Source organism: Leptonotus elevatus, chromosome 18 (genome assembly GCF_054856555.1).
Source record: "Leptonotus elevatus isolate MCC_2025b chromosome 18, RoL_Lele_1.0, whole genome shotgun sequence".
Taxonomy (NCBI): domain Eukaryota; kingdom Metazoa; phylum Chordata; class Actinopteri; order Syngnathiformes; family Syngnathidae; genus Leptonotus; species Leptonotus elevatus.
This window is the reverse complement of record NC_141256.1, coordinates 2,251,195-2,267,427: the sequence shown is the minus strand read 5'-3', so window position 1 is coordinate 2,267,427 and position 16,233 is coordinate 2,251,195. Positions and strand designations below refer to the sequence as shown.

The 16,233-nt window shown below is 39.6% G+C and overlaps 1 protein-coding gene across 3 annotated transcripts in view; it reads left to right on the top strand.

Moving 5' to 3' along the window:
- The window catches only part of ddhd1b (DDHD domain containing 1b), a 61,120-nt gene that overhangs the window by 38,803 nt on the left and 6,084 nt on the right, over positions 1–16,233 (top strand). For all 3 annotated transcript variants that reach the window (XM_086061096.1, XM_086061095.1, XM_086061094.1), the window contains 3 exons: positions 109–173; positions 2,621–2,799; positions 12,865–13,116. In XM_086061096.1, the coding sequence (XP_085917222.1) occupies positions 109–173; positions 2,621–2,799; positions 12,865–13,116 (496 nt within the window). The remainder of the gene's footprint in view (positions 1–108; positions 174–2,620; positions 2,800–12,864; positions 13,117–16,233) is intronic.

Genomic DNA, 16,233 nt, shown 5'->3' with positions numbered 1-16,233 from the left:
GACCTTAGAGGTTCCGCTGTAACTAAGATGGGAAAGCAATATAGAATAACACAGAAATTAGGTCATGTTTCTGTCCAAATATATTTTTTTCTCTCTCTCCTCTTTTAGGCATACCGATTGGAACCTCTTATTTTAAAGCACTACAGTAACATTGCACCTGTTCAAATCCACTGGTAAGTCAAGTTGTAATGTACATTTGTGGCCAACCCATCTGATTGTCATTCAGAGGCGTCGGCTTGAGAACGAATGAGATTCTCTTTCAATATCTGTTGGTGTGTAATGTTCCTTTAATTGACTAGACATTCCTGAACAGGATAAATAGGTCAGAATGTGTAACCAAATCCATTAAAAGAAGACAAAAAATCAAGAGCTTGGTTTGAAGCTCTGGTATTAAATGACAAAAAATGCACAAACTCAAAATAATCTTTGGTTTAATGTCCTTAATCCATGACAGCCACAGTGTTAACATTTGGAACACACAAGACACTCATGGTCAGTAAATGTAACACACTCTGCGTGAAAATTATTTTCAGGAGCTGGTTAAAAGAACTGTACAATACATTTTATGATTACAAGTGTACACCAAGGGTTGTGTGTCCTTTGGAATGTACAGTGGAACCTCAAGTTACAAACTTAATTGGTTCCGTGAACATGAACCGTTCATAAACCGAGGTACCTATTGAAAGAAATGGAAATGTAATAAATCCATTCCAACTAAGAAGAACTAAGTTTTACTTACCTGTGTGGGATTTTCCCATCAGTCCACTGGTTAAAAGTAAATATAATGCAACATAGAAATAAGTGAAAACACACTATTATAAAAAAATTAACACTTTTCAAAAAAGTCTTCTACCATAATAACTTCGGAAACTCGTGGACTACCAGAATTGTTCATAAAAAGGGGCTCTCGTAACACGGTTCTACTGCACTGTACATAATATGGTTACTTATGGAGTAAATATCCACAGTGTGGGCAACACGGGGTCTATTTGGTGAGCACATGCGTCTCACAGTTCAGAGGTCGTGGGTCCAAATCCGGGCTCCGGCATTCCTGGGTGGAGTTTCTCTGGGTACTCTACTTTCATCGCACATTCCAAAAACATCACCCTTGCTGAAAACGGCATGCTTGAAGTCCTATTTTCATTAAGTTATTGATTTAAAGTTTTAGGCCATAATTGTAAAGACATTGAAAGAATGCATACAGTAATTTCATATCTATACAAAATTAATATGAACAATAATGCAAATTCCTTTAGAATGTATGAAATTCTGCATCAGTCTTATCCCGACTTTAATTCTGTCATATAACGGTAAAGACAGCTTCATAAAAAAATTGTGTGAGTTGCACAATTAAAATTTGTTGCCCTTTAAACTCTGTGATAAACGTGCATAAATTATTATAACTACTCATTAAACCATTTACATTCTTACAATTGTAACAATGGTACACACCGCTAATGGTAAAACATGCAATTGTTATGACACTTTCACAGATTCATACAGTGCTCCAAAAAAGTGTTTGCCCTCCAAGGTAAACATAAAATGGTGTAATTAAGTGGTGATTTTATTTAGTAAGGGGAAAAAAACTATTCAATGCTGCTGGGCTCTGTGAGTAAATACTTTTTTTCACGGCACTGTACACACCCTTCAAATCACACTGTCTATTTTGCCTTCTGCTTTTGTGTGGAATGCAAAATGGTTGCCACATCCTGGCACTAAAATACATTATCACAGCTCTCTATGGAGTAATGCAACAACATGAGGCTCCCTCCAGGCATTAATTGTAAAGACAGCGTGAGTGACATAGAAGGGCCATTTGTACAAGAACCACACAAAAAAAAGAAGCAACTTTTAAAAGGAACTCCGACTGTAATGACAAGTTTGCTCTATATTATTTATTTGGTTGTTACTAACATAACTATGAGATACATTTTTCAAAATAATTTCCAGTTCAATACATTTTGTAGAAACTTTATTTGGACGTACGCCACCATTGTTATTTACATCGCAACGCATTCAGTGCATAGTGACGTAGAATGGCGGCGGCTCTCTGCCGAGCAATGTGAAACGCCTATAAAGAAAGCAAAGCAAGGTTAGCACTGAATGCGTTGCGACGTAAAAAAACAATGGCGGCGTACGTCTAAATAAAATTTCTACAAAATGTATTAAACTGTCAATGATTTTTGAAAAATTAACCTCATGGTTATCTTAGTAACAACCAAATACATAATATAGAGCACTGTTTCTCAGCTCCGGTCCTCAAGTACCCCTACCAGCTTGTTTTCCATGTCTCCCCAGCCAACACAGCTGAAGATCGTTATCAGGCGTCATGCAGAGCCTGCTGATTAGCTGATCGTTTGAAACACATGTGTTGCTTGTGGGAGACATGGAAAACAGGCTGGATAGGGTTACTCGAGGACCAGGGTTGAGAACCACTAATATAGAGCAAACTTGTCATGACAGTCGGGGTTCCTTTTAAGACACTAAAATGCATTTGTGTTAGTTTTAATGGAAAAGCCATATTAAGCAATAGGAGAAAGTAACCTAAACAAACGTATGTACATATACCTATGTATATAGGTGAAAGTTGAAGTTAATTTATGTGACTCTGATGTGGCAGGTACAACACCACCAGCCCCATGCCATATGATCAAATCCGCCCCACGCTGCTGAACCTCCCCAAGGAGACCACATCTATATCGGACTCAGAAAGCCTTCCCAGCCCCTGCACCTCCCCGCCTCAGTCACGACGACCCTATGGCGAGTCCATCACCAATCTGGGAAAGGCCAGCATCATGGGTAAGAACTTTGGGGGTTAGGGTTGCATAGATATAGAATGAGTAGTCAAGTAATTATTGATTAAGAACTGTGGTGATAAATAATGGTTATAATATAAACTAAATATTGACATGCATGAATGAGTTTGGTGAAATTTGAGATACCTTACTTCCAACCCATCAAACACCATTGGGTCATAAATGTTCTTCAGACTAAATGGACAAATAGTAGCTCAAAACACTGTTGAACGTGTTCCCAGAAGACAATGGGCTATTTTAGCTGCAAAAGAGAGCCATCTGTAGATTGTCTTCTATTTTCATTTCCTGTCTATGGTCATGTGTCCCAATACTTTTGTTCATACTTTGTTGCTCAGATAATGATCACAATAAAAAAAAGAAAAAATCACAAAGATGTCAAGCAAAGCATTTTGTGACTGTTGCCATATTACTAACATCTGTAAAAAAAATAAATCCTTCTTTTCAATTCAATTCAATTTTATTTATAAAGCACTTTAATACATCCCTTGCCGCATACAAAGTGCTGTACATGGAGTAAAAATCAGTCATGGACTCATACAATAACAAAAATAGGTAGAACCAAAACTTACAACACCAAATAATAAATATAAAGTATAATATTATAATAAGTAAATCAAATAAACTAACTAACTAACTAAATAAATAAATAAATAACAAAATTCAGCAGACACCATAAAACACTAAAACTCATGCCGAGTCAAAAGCCATAAATATGTGTTTCAAGACGAGTTTTAAAAGTAGATTGAGGGGGGCTTGCTTACCATTTAACGGAAGGTGTTCCAAAGGCAGGGGCTGGCAACAGAAAAAGCTTGATCCCCTATGAGCCTCTGCTTAGTGTTCGGTACCTCCAGTAGTGTCTAGTCCGCTGACCTGAGGCACTGAACGGGTGCGATGGGATAGAGGAGCTCAGAAAGGTCAGGTGGGGCAAGTCCATGGATTTGAAAAATAAAATAATTTCAAAATGAACTCTAAATTGCACAGGGAGGCAATGAAGAGAGGCCAGAGTTGATGTTATGTGCTCCCTCCTAGTAGCACCAGTTAGAAAAGGAGCAGCAGCATTTTGGACCAGCTGGAGATTCTTGAGGGAGGACTGGCTGACTCCAAAATAAAGTGAATTACATTTATCAAGCCAAGATGTAACAAAGGCATGGATTACCGTTTCTTAGTGAAATAGACCCCTGGTGCTGCAAATGAGCCAATACTGTGTTCCACCATATGGAATGCTTCGTCATTGATGGAAAAACGATCCTTAAGTTTTCCGCGTGTTCGTAAAATCAGACTGGAGATCGGTGAACAGTTCCTTCGAAGGATTTATTTTACAGAAATTTCTGGACAACACACAAGATTCAGCCAATCGCCATGAATTCCCCGTGTATCTGTGTGGCCCCTCCCACTTGTAGTCGTTCTTATAGTTTCCGCATAGCAGCCCTAAAAAACCCCTCCCCTTCCTCTTCCTCCTTTGCTGCCCTTAAGCCCCGCCCCTCTCACAAGCAAGACAGACAGTACTCAATACACATTGACAGATGGCCGATTGATGTGGAAATAATCTAGGTTCAGACAACCTGGCACCCCGACAGATGGCCAACCAGGCGGAAACACAGTATGCCAGACAACCTGGCACCTTTGCAGCAAATACAACTTTAGAAAGGAATCGATTATAACACATTTTCTCCCCCGAAACAGATGGCTAATTAAGTGCTAAAATGTGGAAGGAAGAATCTTCAAACGTTCCGTCACATTATTACACTCATCAAGCTTTACTGAGGAAATTAAAAACAGTTATGACTAAATCTAAACAGTTATAATTAAATTGAAACAGTAAAATGTCAACAGTCCCTCATTCGGACTCTTTTGAGTCCGACACAAACAGATAAACATTTCAGAGAAAAATTCCAGCGGGATCTTCATCGTCGCAGACGGCTGGCGCAACATTAAACAAGGGTTGTGTGGGAAGATTGGACATTATCATTAGAATAAGAAGCAGAAGCACGCATCAATGAAACATCCCATGCCCGAGGTCCTAGGATTGGTCACAGGGATTATTCTGCCCTTGAATGTGACTCAATCTTTGTTGAATGATGTCCTCAATAGGGGAAACTGGACACTGGATCAGTAGACGTGGTTTTCCGGTCGTGTCGTCAGGTGGTGGGATTGCTGAGACTGGGTTTTCCGGTGGTGGGATCGCTGAGCCTGAGGCGGATCTGGCGGGCCGTGTAGACGAGATGTGGAACCACATGTCCCCTTTTCTGTGCAGGCGAACTGCACAAGATGTCCTCTCCGTCACCTTGTGGGGTCTAGTCCACTTTCGTTTTGTCACTTTTAAACATACATATTCACAATCATTTATTTTTGAAGGAGCATCTGGTTGTTTTTTTGTTAGTTGGGAGTTAGTAAATGTTAGTTGTTTAAGTTCTGGAGGTCCTGGAACGTGCGTCTCTTCCAATTGAGCTGTTGGATCCGGAAAAGGTCTGTTTGGGTGACATTCAAACAGAACCCAGCCTTTGGCTGAGTTTAATGACATTCGCACATTCATTAATGCAACAGGAAGAGCTTGTAGCCAATTCAAATTTGATGAGGCCAATGCTTTATCCAATTTTCTTTAATATTTCTATTCATTCGCTCAATCTGTCCTTGGGATTGGGGATAATACACTGAACCAAATGTGTTTTAATCCCAATGCCTTTTCTACCGCTTGTAGATGTTTGTTTTTGAAATGGGTTCCATTGTCTGATCTATTTTTTTCTGGAAAACCCATGTGATGGTATATAATGATTAATTAAATATTTTACCACGACATTTGCTGTTTCAGATTTGCAGTGATATGCCATTGGCCACCCTGAAAGGAATTACCAGCAAATATCTGTATCCTGACACTGGTTTTATCATGTCAGTGAAATCCATCAAAAAAAAAAAAAAAATCTGACCCCAGAGCTGTCACATCCGGCCGGACCGTGAGCACCCTGGGGAGGTTTATATATATGCATACTATTATACCTTTTGCAAACATTGCAGTCCTGCAGTTCATTTTAAACAATTTGTCTCATGAAAGGATGCCACCAGGTGTGTAAATGTCTCAATGTTTCTTCCACACCTAAATGGCATATTCCATGGGCTCCAGAAATTAGATTTTTCAATTGTTTCTGAGATGGGATATATTTACCTTCTTTCCACCATATGCTTGTTGCTGAGATGGAATACATTTACCATTTTTCTGCCATATGCTTCATCTTTTTGTCCCCCTCTGAACTTACTTTTTCCTGACTGTTTTATCTGTCCTGATATGATTCAAGGCAGTTCGATTTTGAAGTGGAACAACTCGGATGGTTTAGTTAATTTCAGTGGGATTACAATTGAATTCAATATTCTACAGCTCAGTTCGAGAGGGCATGATGCAAAAAATCGTATTACAAACGTATAAACAACCTTGTCAATACTGTAAATGTGGCAAGACGATTAGATATGTACACAGAGTAAATTTCACTCTATTTATAGAAGGACCAAATAGACTCAGTTTAAGAGTAGGCTAATATTTACACTTGGAAGAGAGTAAAATAAAAGTCACTCAATAGTTGACGAACTAACTCACGACCTTCAGCTTCGGAGACTGCCACACTACCACCTGAGCTATGCCCCTCCTACTGTTTGCTTATCTCCAAGAGGAGACCAAAAACATCGTTAGGAAGATTCCAGCTGACACGGGCAATATACAAACACACAGCAGCAACTGCATGGCTAAGGGAGTAGATCGGATGTTTCCCAAGATGAGTCGTGAGTTCGTTCCTCAACCCTTGAGTGTCTTTTTTTCCCCAATTCTTTATTTTACTCTCTTCCAAGTGTCAATATTACTCTAGAACTGAGTCTATTTGGTCCCACTCTAAAAAGAGTCAAATTCACTCAACAGAATTTACTGTGTATCTTATATATATATATATATATATATATATATATATATATATATATATATATATATATATATATATATATTCAATTCAATTCGATGCACACACATCTTTTAACCCCCGTACCCAGGCATCGGTGCCGAAGAGGGGCCGGACAGCGGAGCGGAGAGGGCACCCGCGCCCACCCCACCTCCCGCCGCGTGGAGGGACGGAACACCGGGGGCAGAAGGGGAGATGGGGGCACCGGGGGACGGGCGGCACCCCCGAACCCCAGGCCCAGCGGGGAAAGGCCCCGGTCGTCACTCCAGCGTTCTTAGTGAAAGCTAACCCTGTTACTGAGTTCGCCAGCTCGCCGACTGGCGAACACTACCCCTACACTTTGAATGTGACCCCACCCAGTGTATATACAAGTGTGTGTGTGTGTGGTGCATTAAAATTGGGAGCAGGTGAGCCGGAGCAGAGGGAAATGATATCCCCATGCTCCGATCCACCTGCCTCCCAGTCATGTAAGTGAGTGTATGTGGTGCATTAAAAAAATATCTAGGGGGGGCACGGTGGCGAGGCGGGGACACGGACAGGGGATCGCAGCATTGCTCTATACTGCGGTCTGCCCCAACCGATGCCACCCCACCCCGACACACCTGCACCCCCCCCCCAGTTGTGTGTTGCATTAAAATTGGTGGACAGGGGAGGGGGAAGGGACAGGGGATGGAGATGACAAGAAGGGCAAGGGGCAGCGGCAGTGCCGCAGAGAGAGGGGGAGAGGAGGAGGAAGGGTGACGAGGGAGAAGGGACAGGAGAGAGGGAACCACGGGGCACCCCGGCGGCCCACAAGACCCGAACCGCGTCGCCGGGCCCGGAGCGACGAACCAAGCCGGGGCGGCGCCGCCCTGGACACCAGGGAGAGCCCCGCAACGCAACACCCCCCAAGAGACCCAGGGAACGGTCAAGACGCAGCCGCCACCCAGCAGCCAACAGAGGGGCAGAGCCGCCCACGCCCAGCCAGGGGGGGACAGCACCTATAGAATTAACCCACTGGCATGCAGTAAATCCGAATATTAACCCTATTATATTATAATAATATTGGAGGTGAATCTTGAGGAGTTGGTGATTAAGGTGTCGTTTGATGTAGTCTGCTCGATCCTGCTGGCAGCAATTGGGTTCCTGACAATAAAAACACAACCATTAGTTACAAATTGCCAAATACAGAAACAGCAATGTAAGTTATTGCAATGTGGTGGCTCTCGCTAACAGGCAGAATTAAGTAACCAGAGTAAGGTTAAAATATTCTATATACGTAGACCATGTTTCTATAAATTTTGATATTTGGTTTTTATTTGAGGCAGATATTTTTTCCATTAAAATGTGATTTATGAGGAGGTTAGACCTTTGGTCGATATTCAGAGTTTGTTTATTTTTCCAGTTAACAAGAATTGTTTTTTTTTTGCGATAGTAAGGGCTACAAGTGTAGATTGAAATTGTTTATGTGGTATGTCAGTTGTTGTTAGGTCACCTAGCAAACACAAGTTTGGAGATAAAGGTATCCTACAGTCCAAGATAGCGAAAAGTTTTTCTAAGACTTTAGTCCAGAAATACATAACCGGAGTGCATAACCATAAAGCATGAAAATAAGTGTCTGTAGTGTTTTGTAAACACTGGAGACAAATGTCGGAGTCTGAGAGTCCCATTTTCTTCATCATATATTGAGTAATGTATGTGCTATGAATCATTTTATATAGGATAAGTTGTAAATTTGTGTGTTTTGTCATTTTAAATACGTTTTCACAAACTTGAATCCAAAAGTCAGATTCCGGAGTTATAGACAAGTCTGTCTCCCATTTCGAGATGGGTAAAGACATTTTATCAGTATATGAAAGTAACATATATTTTTGAGAGTTTTTTTGTTGTTGTCGGAGAAAGCTAGGTAATATCTGTAGCTAAAACAGGCGGTTGGAGCGTACCCTGAAGTGTTGGAATTTGTTTCTTTATCATACTTTTAACTTGCAGATAATGTAAAAAATTTCCGTTTTTTATTTTTGTATATATTATCTGAGAAGAGATGGTGGAGATGTGTAATTCCTTTCTGCTCCCACACACCTAAATAAAACGATTGGTTGTTAAGTTGAAAGTCGGGGTTATGCCATAGGGGAGAAAGCCCGCAGGGCTCCACTTGGGCTTTTGTAATTTCTAGTGCCTTCCACCAGGCAGTCAGGGTGGCGGAAATCATTGGGTTTTTAAAACAATTGTGTCGCTTAATCGATGTTGTAATGAAAAGTAAATCTAGAAGTCTGAGGTTATTACAATCCTTCTGTTCTAGTTCCAGCCAACAGTTAGTATCTCTGTTGGGTTGTGCCCATAGAATGATATATTGTAGCTGGTTAGCTATGTAGTAGTGCATAAAATTTGGTGCCTCGAGACCTCCTTTGGATTTACTTTTCTGAAGAGTAGATAGACTAATCTTTGCTTTTTTTTTATTCCAGTAAAATTTTGTAACGGCCGAGTCCAACAACTGGAACCAGTTAGCCGTAGGTTTAAATGGAATCATTGACAAAAAATAGTTTATTTTGGGTAAAACTTTCATTTTAATGGTGGCTATTCGTCCTATTAGAGAAATAGGAAGATTATTCCAGCGCTCCAAGTCACTATAAATGCTATCCAGAAGTGGAGTAAAGTTGAAATTTGAATCAGTTAATTTAGGTGAGATTGTTATGCCTAAGTATTTTAAATTACCTATAGGAAATGAGTAGTGTGGGTCCTGGGTTGCAGGGTTCAATGTTTTTTCTGTAATAGGTAGTAGTGTTGATTTTGTCCAGTTAATAGAATAATCTGATTAATGTGAGAATTTAGTTATTAAGTTAAATACTCCCCCTAACGAAATAGCAGGCTTTTCTAAATAAAGTAAAATATCATCTTCATATTAATATTGTGTTCTGTTACCCCAGAGTGAATTCCTTGAATCCCTCTTTCGTGGCGTATAGCTAATGCAAGCGGCTCAATAAATATTGCAAATAATAAAGGGGACAGTGGGCATCCCTGTCTTGTGCCTTTCTGTAGCGTAAAACTCTGAGATATAATCCCATTAGTAGTAACTGTATCTTTAGGAGAGTCATATAATACTGACACCCAGTGAATAAATGACTTCCCAAAGCCAAATTTATTTAAAACAGCAAAGAGGAAGGACCAGTTAACTCTGTCAAAAACAATTTCTGCATTCAATGATATAATAACTGCCTTTTTATCCTGCCGCTGTGACATCCTAATAAGGTTAAAGAGCCTCCTAATATTATTAGTAGAGTGACGATCTTTAATAAAGCCTGTTTGGTCGCTATGAATGATTGTCGAGATTACTGTTTCTAGTGTAGATGCGAAAGCCTTAGTGATAATTTTAATATCAGTGTTAATTTGTGAAATCGGACAGTAACTTGATAGAAGGGTGGGGGTCTTTTTCTGGCTTTAATAAAAGTAGAATTGCTGCTGTATTTATGTGTGGGCGTATGTAACCATTAGTTTTAATTTCTGTTACTACTCTTAAGAATAGTGGAGCAAGCATTAACCAGAAGTGCTTAAAAAATATAGCCGGATAACCATCCGGTCCAGGTGCTTTGCCATTAGGCATACTATCTTGAGCACTGTGCAACTCGTTTATAGTAAGTGGCGCATCTAACATATCTTTATATTCAGTAGTTAACTGAGGTATATTTAAGCTACTGAGGAATGCCTCAATATGCTCAGGGTTAGGCTTGTTAGTTTCTGAATATAAGTTGCGATAATAGTTATAAAAAATTTGATTAATTTCTTCTGGTGATTGTGTGCATTCACCAGTTGTCCCTTTAATAGCCGTTATAAGAGATTTTTCCCGATTGCGCTTAAGTTGGTTTGCAAGAAATTGACCTGATTTGTTATTACATTCAAAGTTGTTGTATCTCAATTGTTGTATTATAAACTCTGTCTTTTTAGATAGCATATCGTCTAACTGTATTTTTGTATTTTGTAAGTCAGTCCATATTTGGTTATTTGGGTTTATTGCGTACTCATCCGTCAGTTGTTTTATTTTATCTTCCAAGTCTTTTTCAATTTTTTTTATCCTGTTTCTTTTTATAAGATGAATATGATATAATTTTACCTCTAATTACTGCTTTCCCAGCTTCCCAGAGAAGAGATGGAGATAAGTCTGGAGAGTCATTTATTTCCAAAAAGTCTGCCCACTCTTTTCTTATAATTTTGTCAAACTCTGCGTCGTTTAGCAGTGAGATGTTAAAACGCCATGTCGGGGGTGGTTTAAAGGTATAAATAACTTGTAGGGAAAGGGAGACTTGTGCATGGTCGCTGTTTTGTGGAAAACACTACTTCACCTTTATATTTTTATGCAGGATCGTGATTGGTCGGCGGTAACAATGAATACACAGAGACTTGATATGCTTTGCTAGAACAACTGTGTCTTTTATTCCCCGCAAACAGCAATCAACATTTATAATGTGCTAGGATAATCGTACGTTTTATCCCCGCAAACAGTAATCAACACCTGCGCTGTGCTAGAATGATTATATATTTCATTCCCCGCAAACAGCAACAATCACAACTCTATTTGCTAGAATTATTGTACCTTTTATTCCCCGCAAACAGCAATCAATACACTACAACGTTAAGCAGCATAATATGATCATCATCAGCGCTTACCTTGACACTACACCGGGGAGCCTACGGTCCGGGTGAAGCGAGCTGCAACAACGGCTGGGCAATCGTACGTGTTCCACAGCGGACTCCGTCCGGACCGTGTGCCGCTCCGTCTTTTATTCGTTAGCAACATTTGTGAGCGTGAGAAACCGGGCTGTCCAAGCCCTCTCCAAGACACTCTCGAAAACATGTTTGCGAAGCAGGGAAGGCTGTAGTAAAAACAAGGAAGAGTTCCCAGGCTGATCCCGCCCTTTATTTACAAATTGTTGGGCACCTGGATTCGTACAACAGTTCAGGACAACAACATATCCTTATATAGAGGTTACATGAGGACATATCAAACCATGGTTTTTTTCCCTTCAGTCGCTATATAATAATAGGATGTATTTTTGTAACAGTTTTATCAGCAATAGAGTTATTTGTAAGAAAAAAATAAATTCTTGAAAAAGACCGGTGCACAGCGGAAAAGAAGGTAAATTCCTTCTTATTTGGGTTTTTAAGTCTCCAGCTGTCGACGAGGCCAAAATCATCCATATATTCCCCTATTACTTTAGTAGATTGTAATCGCCTTATACATGTTGTATTATTAGAACGATCTATTAATGGATTTAAGACTGTGTTAAAGTCTCCTCCAATAATAATAGTAGAGTTCGCTGCTAATTCAAACAGCTGAGAGAAAAATTCATGGGAAAAGGCCAGATCATCATTATTAGGGGCATATAAATTACCAAATGTATATATTTTATTAAATATAGTCACCTGAATAATAATGTATCGGCCCTCTGGGTCTGTTATTGTATTATTTAGAGTAAAGAATAAATTCTTATGTATGAGTATACAGACTCCTCTTTGTGTACTGTTATAAAGGGCAGAGTACGCTTGGCTAAAATTCTTATCAATAAGTAATTTTTCTTCAGATTTTTGTAGGTGGGTTTCTTGTAGGAGGCAAATATCTGCTTTTAATTTTAAGAGATGGTCTAAAATGTATATTCTTTTTGCCTGTGAGCGAGCGCCACAAACATTCCAGGAAACCAGAACTAATTTATGCATACAAACAAACAATATAGACTCAGTCCTGTGTATATATCTGTATAGGCTATTTGTTAATATTGGCATGTTATAGGATAGAATCAAAGTGGTTAGGTGGTTTATGTAATTTGTGTAAAATATGAGGTAACATGCAAGTAAATATAACAGTGAAAAAACGGGCAGGGAGGTGAAAGTGAAGGAAATTAGCGGGGGATTAAACATAACAATACACCAGTAACTGGTAACCTAAGCGAGATTTTTTGTTTAAATATACTTCAGATATAGTTATGTATTAATATTATATTTGTAATATAGCCTAAACATAATGAATATTCATATTTTAGGTTTTATAACCACATATATAGTATAAAGACACACTTTTGAGTTTCATCATTTCGTGTAAGGCCATTCATTTATCCTGTATGGTCCTTTCTTTTGCCCTTCAGGTGCTGCAAGTATCGGAAAGGGAATCGGCGGAATCCTGTTTTCTCGCTTTTCTCGATCCAGTGGACAAATAGGTGGAGTGGAAGAGGAGCCCTCAGATTTTGAAGGTCGAACCACAGAAGTGGAGAACGCAGCGGGAGAGAAGGCCATGCTCCCTGAAAGTGATGAGAAGGAGAAACAAGTAGAGGACGAGCGGAGGGAAATAGAGCAAGCAATGTCCCAATCCACTTCAGTAGTATTGGACCACACCACCTGTAAGTGCAAAAGCTCCCTCTCCTCTACCGTTTAACTGTCTAAAAAGTAAAATGCTAATTTTGCGATAATAGGAAATTAATAGCAACTGACTACAATTGTTTTGTTATATACCAGAAAGTTGTTTTTGCCACCCTCTGATTTAATCTAAATGGAACTATAGACGAAGGACCAATTAACTCATGTAAACCCAAAAACTTGTAAATACGTTATTTAATACATTGCCTTCACTCCCAAAAACATATTTATATGTTGTTTTTTTGCTTTAATGTTTGTTTGTTTTTAATGCAAGAGCATACAGAAGGCTTTGATACAGCTTCTGACATGAAGAGGTGGCTTAAAGCAATGGTAGTTATTACAAAAAACGACCATCATGTGGCAACAGAGTGTAAGAGATCAACCAGGGCCATGTTGCAACCAGCTCTTTTTGACAGTGTTTTCAACAGGTTTGTGAATAATGATGAAACTTAGCTATATTCTAATGGTAATTGCTGCAAAACATTAACAGATACAAATATACTTTTTTTCCTGATGAAAGAAGACTCATTGGTAGGTTCCATGTTTTTATAGCAATAGAACACAATATTCTGTGGACCTTGCAAAATCTGTCAAAATCCAGTAAAACAGCCGAGAGCGAAGAAGGTTGCTTCAGTGAAAATGACTGCGAGTGAATGAGTTAATTAGCCTTACTGTTTGATAACAGTAGGGTGCAAGTGCAGAACAGAGATGAAAGGAAAGGAAAAATAGCACTCTATAATACTGTACGTATAAAAACTGAGCGTAATATAGCGTAATTAAATATAACATAAAGAGAGTTTGTGCATCATGATTTAATGCAATCCATTTCTCTTTCTGGTGTGCCTGACTTGGCGGTGACTATTTAAAATATAGTCATACAGACTACTGCAAACCCAATTCCAATGAAGTTGTGCCGTTGTGTTAAACATAAATACAAACAGAACACAATGATTTGCAAATCATGTTCAACCCATATTTAATTGAATACACTGCAAAGACAAGATATTTAATGTTCAATCTGATAATATTTATTGTTTTTTGCAAATAATCATTAACTTAGAATTTTATGGCAGCAACACATTCCAAAATAGCTGGGACAGGTGGCAAAAAAAGTTAAGGAATGCTCATCAAACACCTGTTTGGAACATCCCACAGGTGAACATGCTAATTAGGAACAGGTAGGTGCCATGATTGGGTATAAAAAGAGCTTCCCTGAATTGCTCATTCATTCACAAGTAAAGATGGCGCAAGGTTCAACTCTTTGCTAACAAGTGTATGAGAAAATAGTCGAACCGTTTAAGCACAATGTTCCTCAACGTACAACTGCAAGGATTTCAGGGATTTCATCACCTACGGTCCTTAATATCATCAAAAGGTTCAGGAAATCTGGCGAAATCGCTGCAAGTAAGTGGCAAGGCTGAAAACATTGAATGCCTGTGACCTTTGATCCCTCAGGATGCATTGCATCAAAAACCGACGTCAATGTGTAAAGGATATCATCACATTGGCTCGGAACACTTCAGAAAATCATTGTCAGTAAATACCATTCGGCGCTACATCCGTAAGTGCAACTTAAAACTCTACTATGCAAAGCAAAAGCCATTCGTCAACAACACCCAGAAACGCCGCCAGCTTCTCTGTACCCGAGCTCATCTAAGATGGACTGATGCAAAGTAGAAAAGTTTTCCGTAGTCTGAAAAGTCCACATTTCAAATGTTTTTTGGAAATAGTGAACTTCTTGTCCTCCGGGACATAGAGGAAAAGAACCATAGGGACTCACTGTAATGGACACAAAGCCAGCATCTGTGATGTTATAAGGCTGTGTTAGTGCCAATGACAAGACTTATACATCTAGACTGTGAAGGTACCATAAATGTTGAAAGGTACATACAGGTTTTGGACAGACATACATATGCTGCCACCCAAGCAAAGTATTTTTCATGGACGCCCTTGCTAATTGCAAGATAATGCCAAACCACATTTTGCACTTGTTACAACAGTGTGACTTCGTAGTAAAAGAGTGCAGTACTAGACTGGTCTGCCTGCAGTCCAGACTTGTCTCCCATTGAATTTATGTGGCACGTTATGAAGCGTGTTAGGGTTCATGGGGGTGCACGACACAAAAGCAGAGGCAAGTAAGCGTGCGAGCAGTTTAATGAGGCCACAATTAGTCAGGGAGGCAGGGAATGAAGTCCAAGTGGGAGAAGCACAGCCCGGGGAACAGGAGAGTAGGCAGGCTGGCAGGCAGGGGAGTAGGTTGGCAAATGAGTCCAGACACAACTGGTGCGAGTTGGGGATGACCTGGGCAAGAGTAGATAAACGGGTGAGCAACAGAGCACTTTCCAACAAGAGTAACGTAAGAGCTAGATTCGACTGACTGAGTGACAAGAAAAGACGACCTGGCGCCGAGGTGTGGTCCAGGGCTGGCTTATGTAGGTTGGTGGTGATTGCCAACACCTGGCCTCTGCCTCAGCTGTGCCTCCTTCCCCTAACGAGCAGCAACGCGCACGTACAAACACACACACAAGAAAAAAAAAGGGCAAAAGGAAAAAGAAGGGCAGAGCTCATGGGGAGGTGGCAGGAGCCCTAACAAAGTGTAAAATACGACAACAGAGACCCTGGACTGTTGAACAGCTGAAGCTGTACATCAAGCAAGAATGGGAAAGAATTCCACCTACAAAACTTCAACAATTAGTGTCCTCAGTTCCCAAACGTTTAATGAATGTTGTCAAAAGAAAAGTTGATGTAACATGACCCTGTCCCAGCTTTTTTGTAACATAAAGTTAATGATTGTTTGCTAAAATCAATAAAGTTGATCAGTTTGAACGATAAATATCTTGTCTTTGTAGTGTATTTAATTAAATATAGACTGAACACGATTTGCAAATATAAACAATAATTGGGTTTGTATTTTCAGTGACTTCGTAAGATGCTGTAATATTGTCTTTTTTTAGAGGATAAAGAATATATGCCTGTATGTATACCTATATTGTCTGTCTTTGTGTGTAGTTTCATCATATGTTATTTTTGTATGTGCGTGAGTATGTGCATGTGTGCATGTGTGTGAGTGTGTACTCATTAATTCACCTAAAACCTATTCA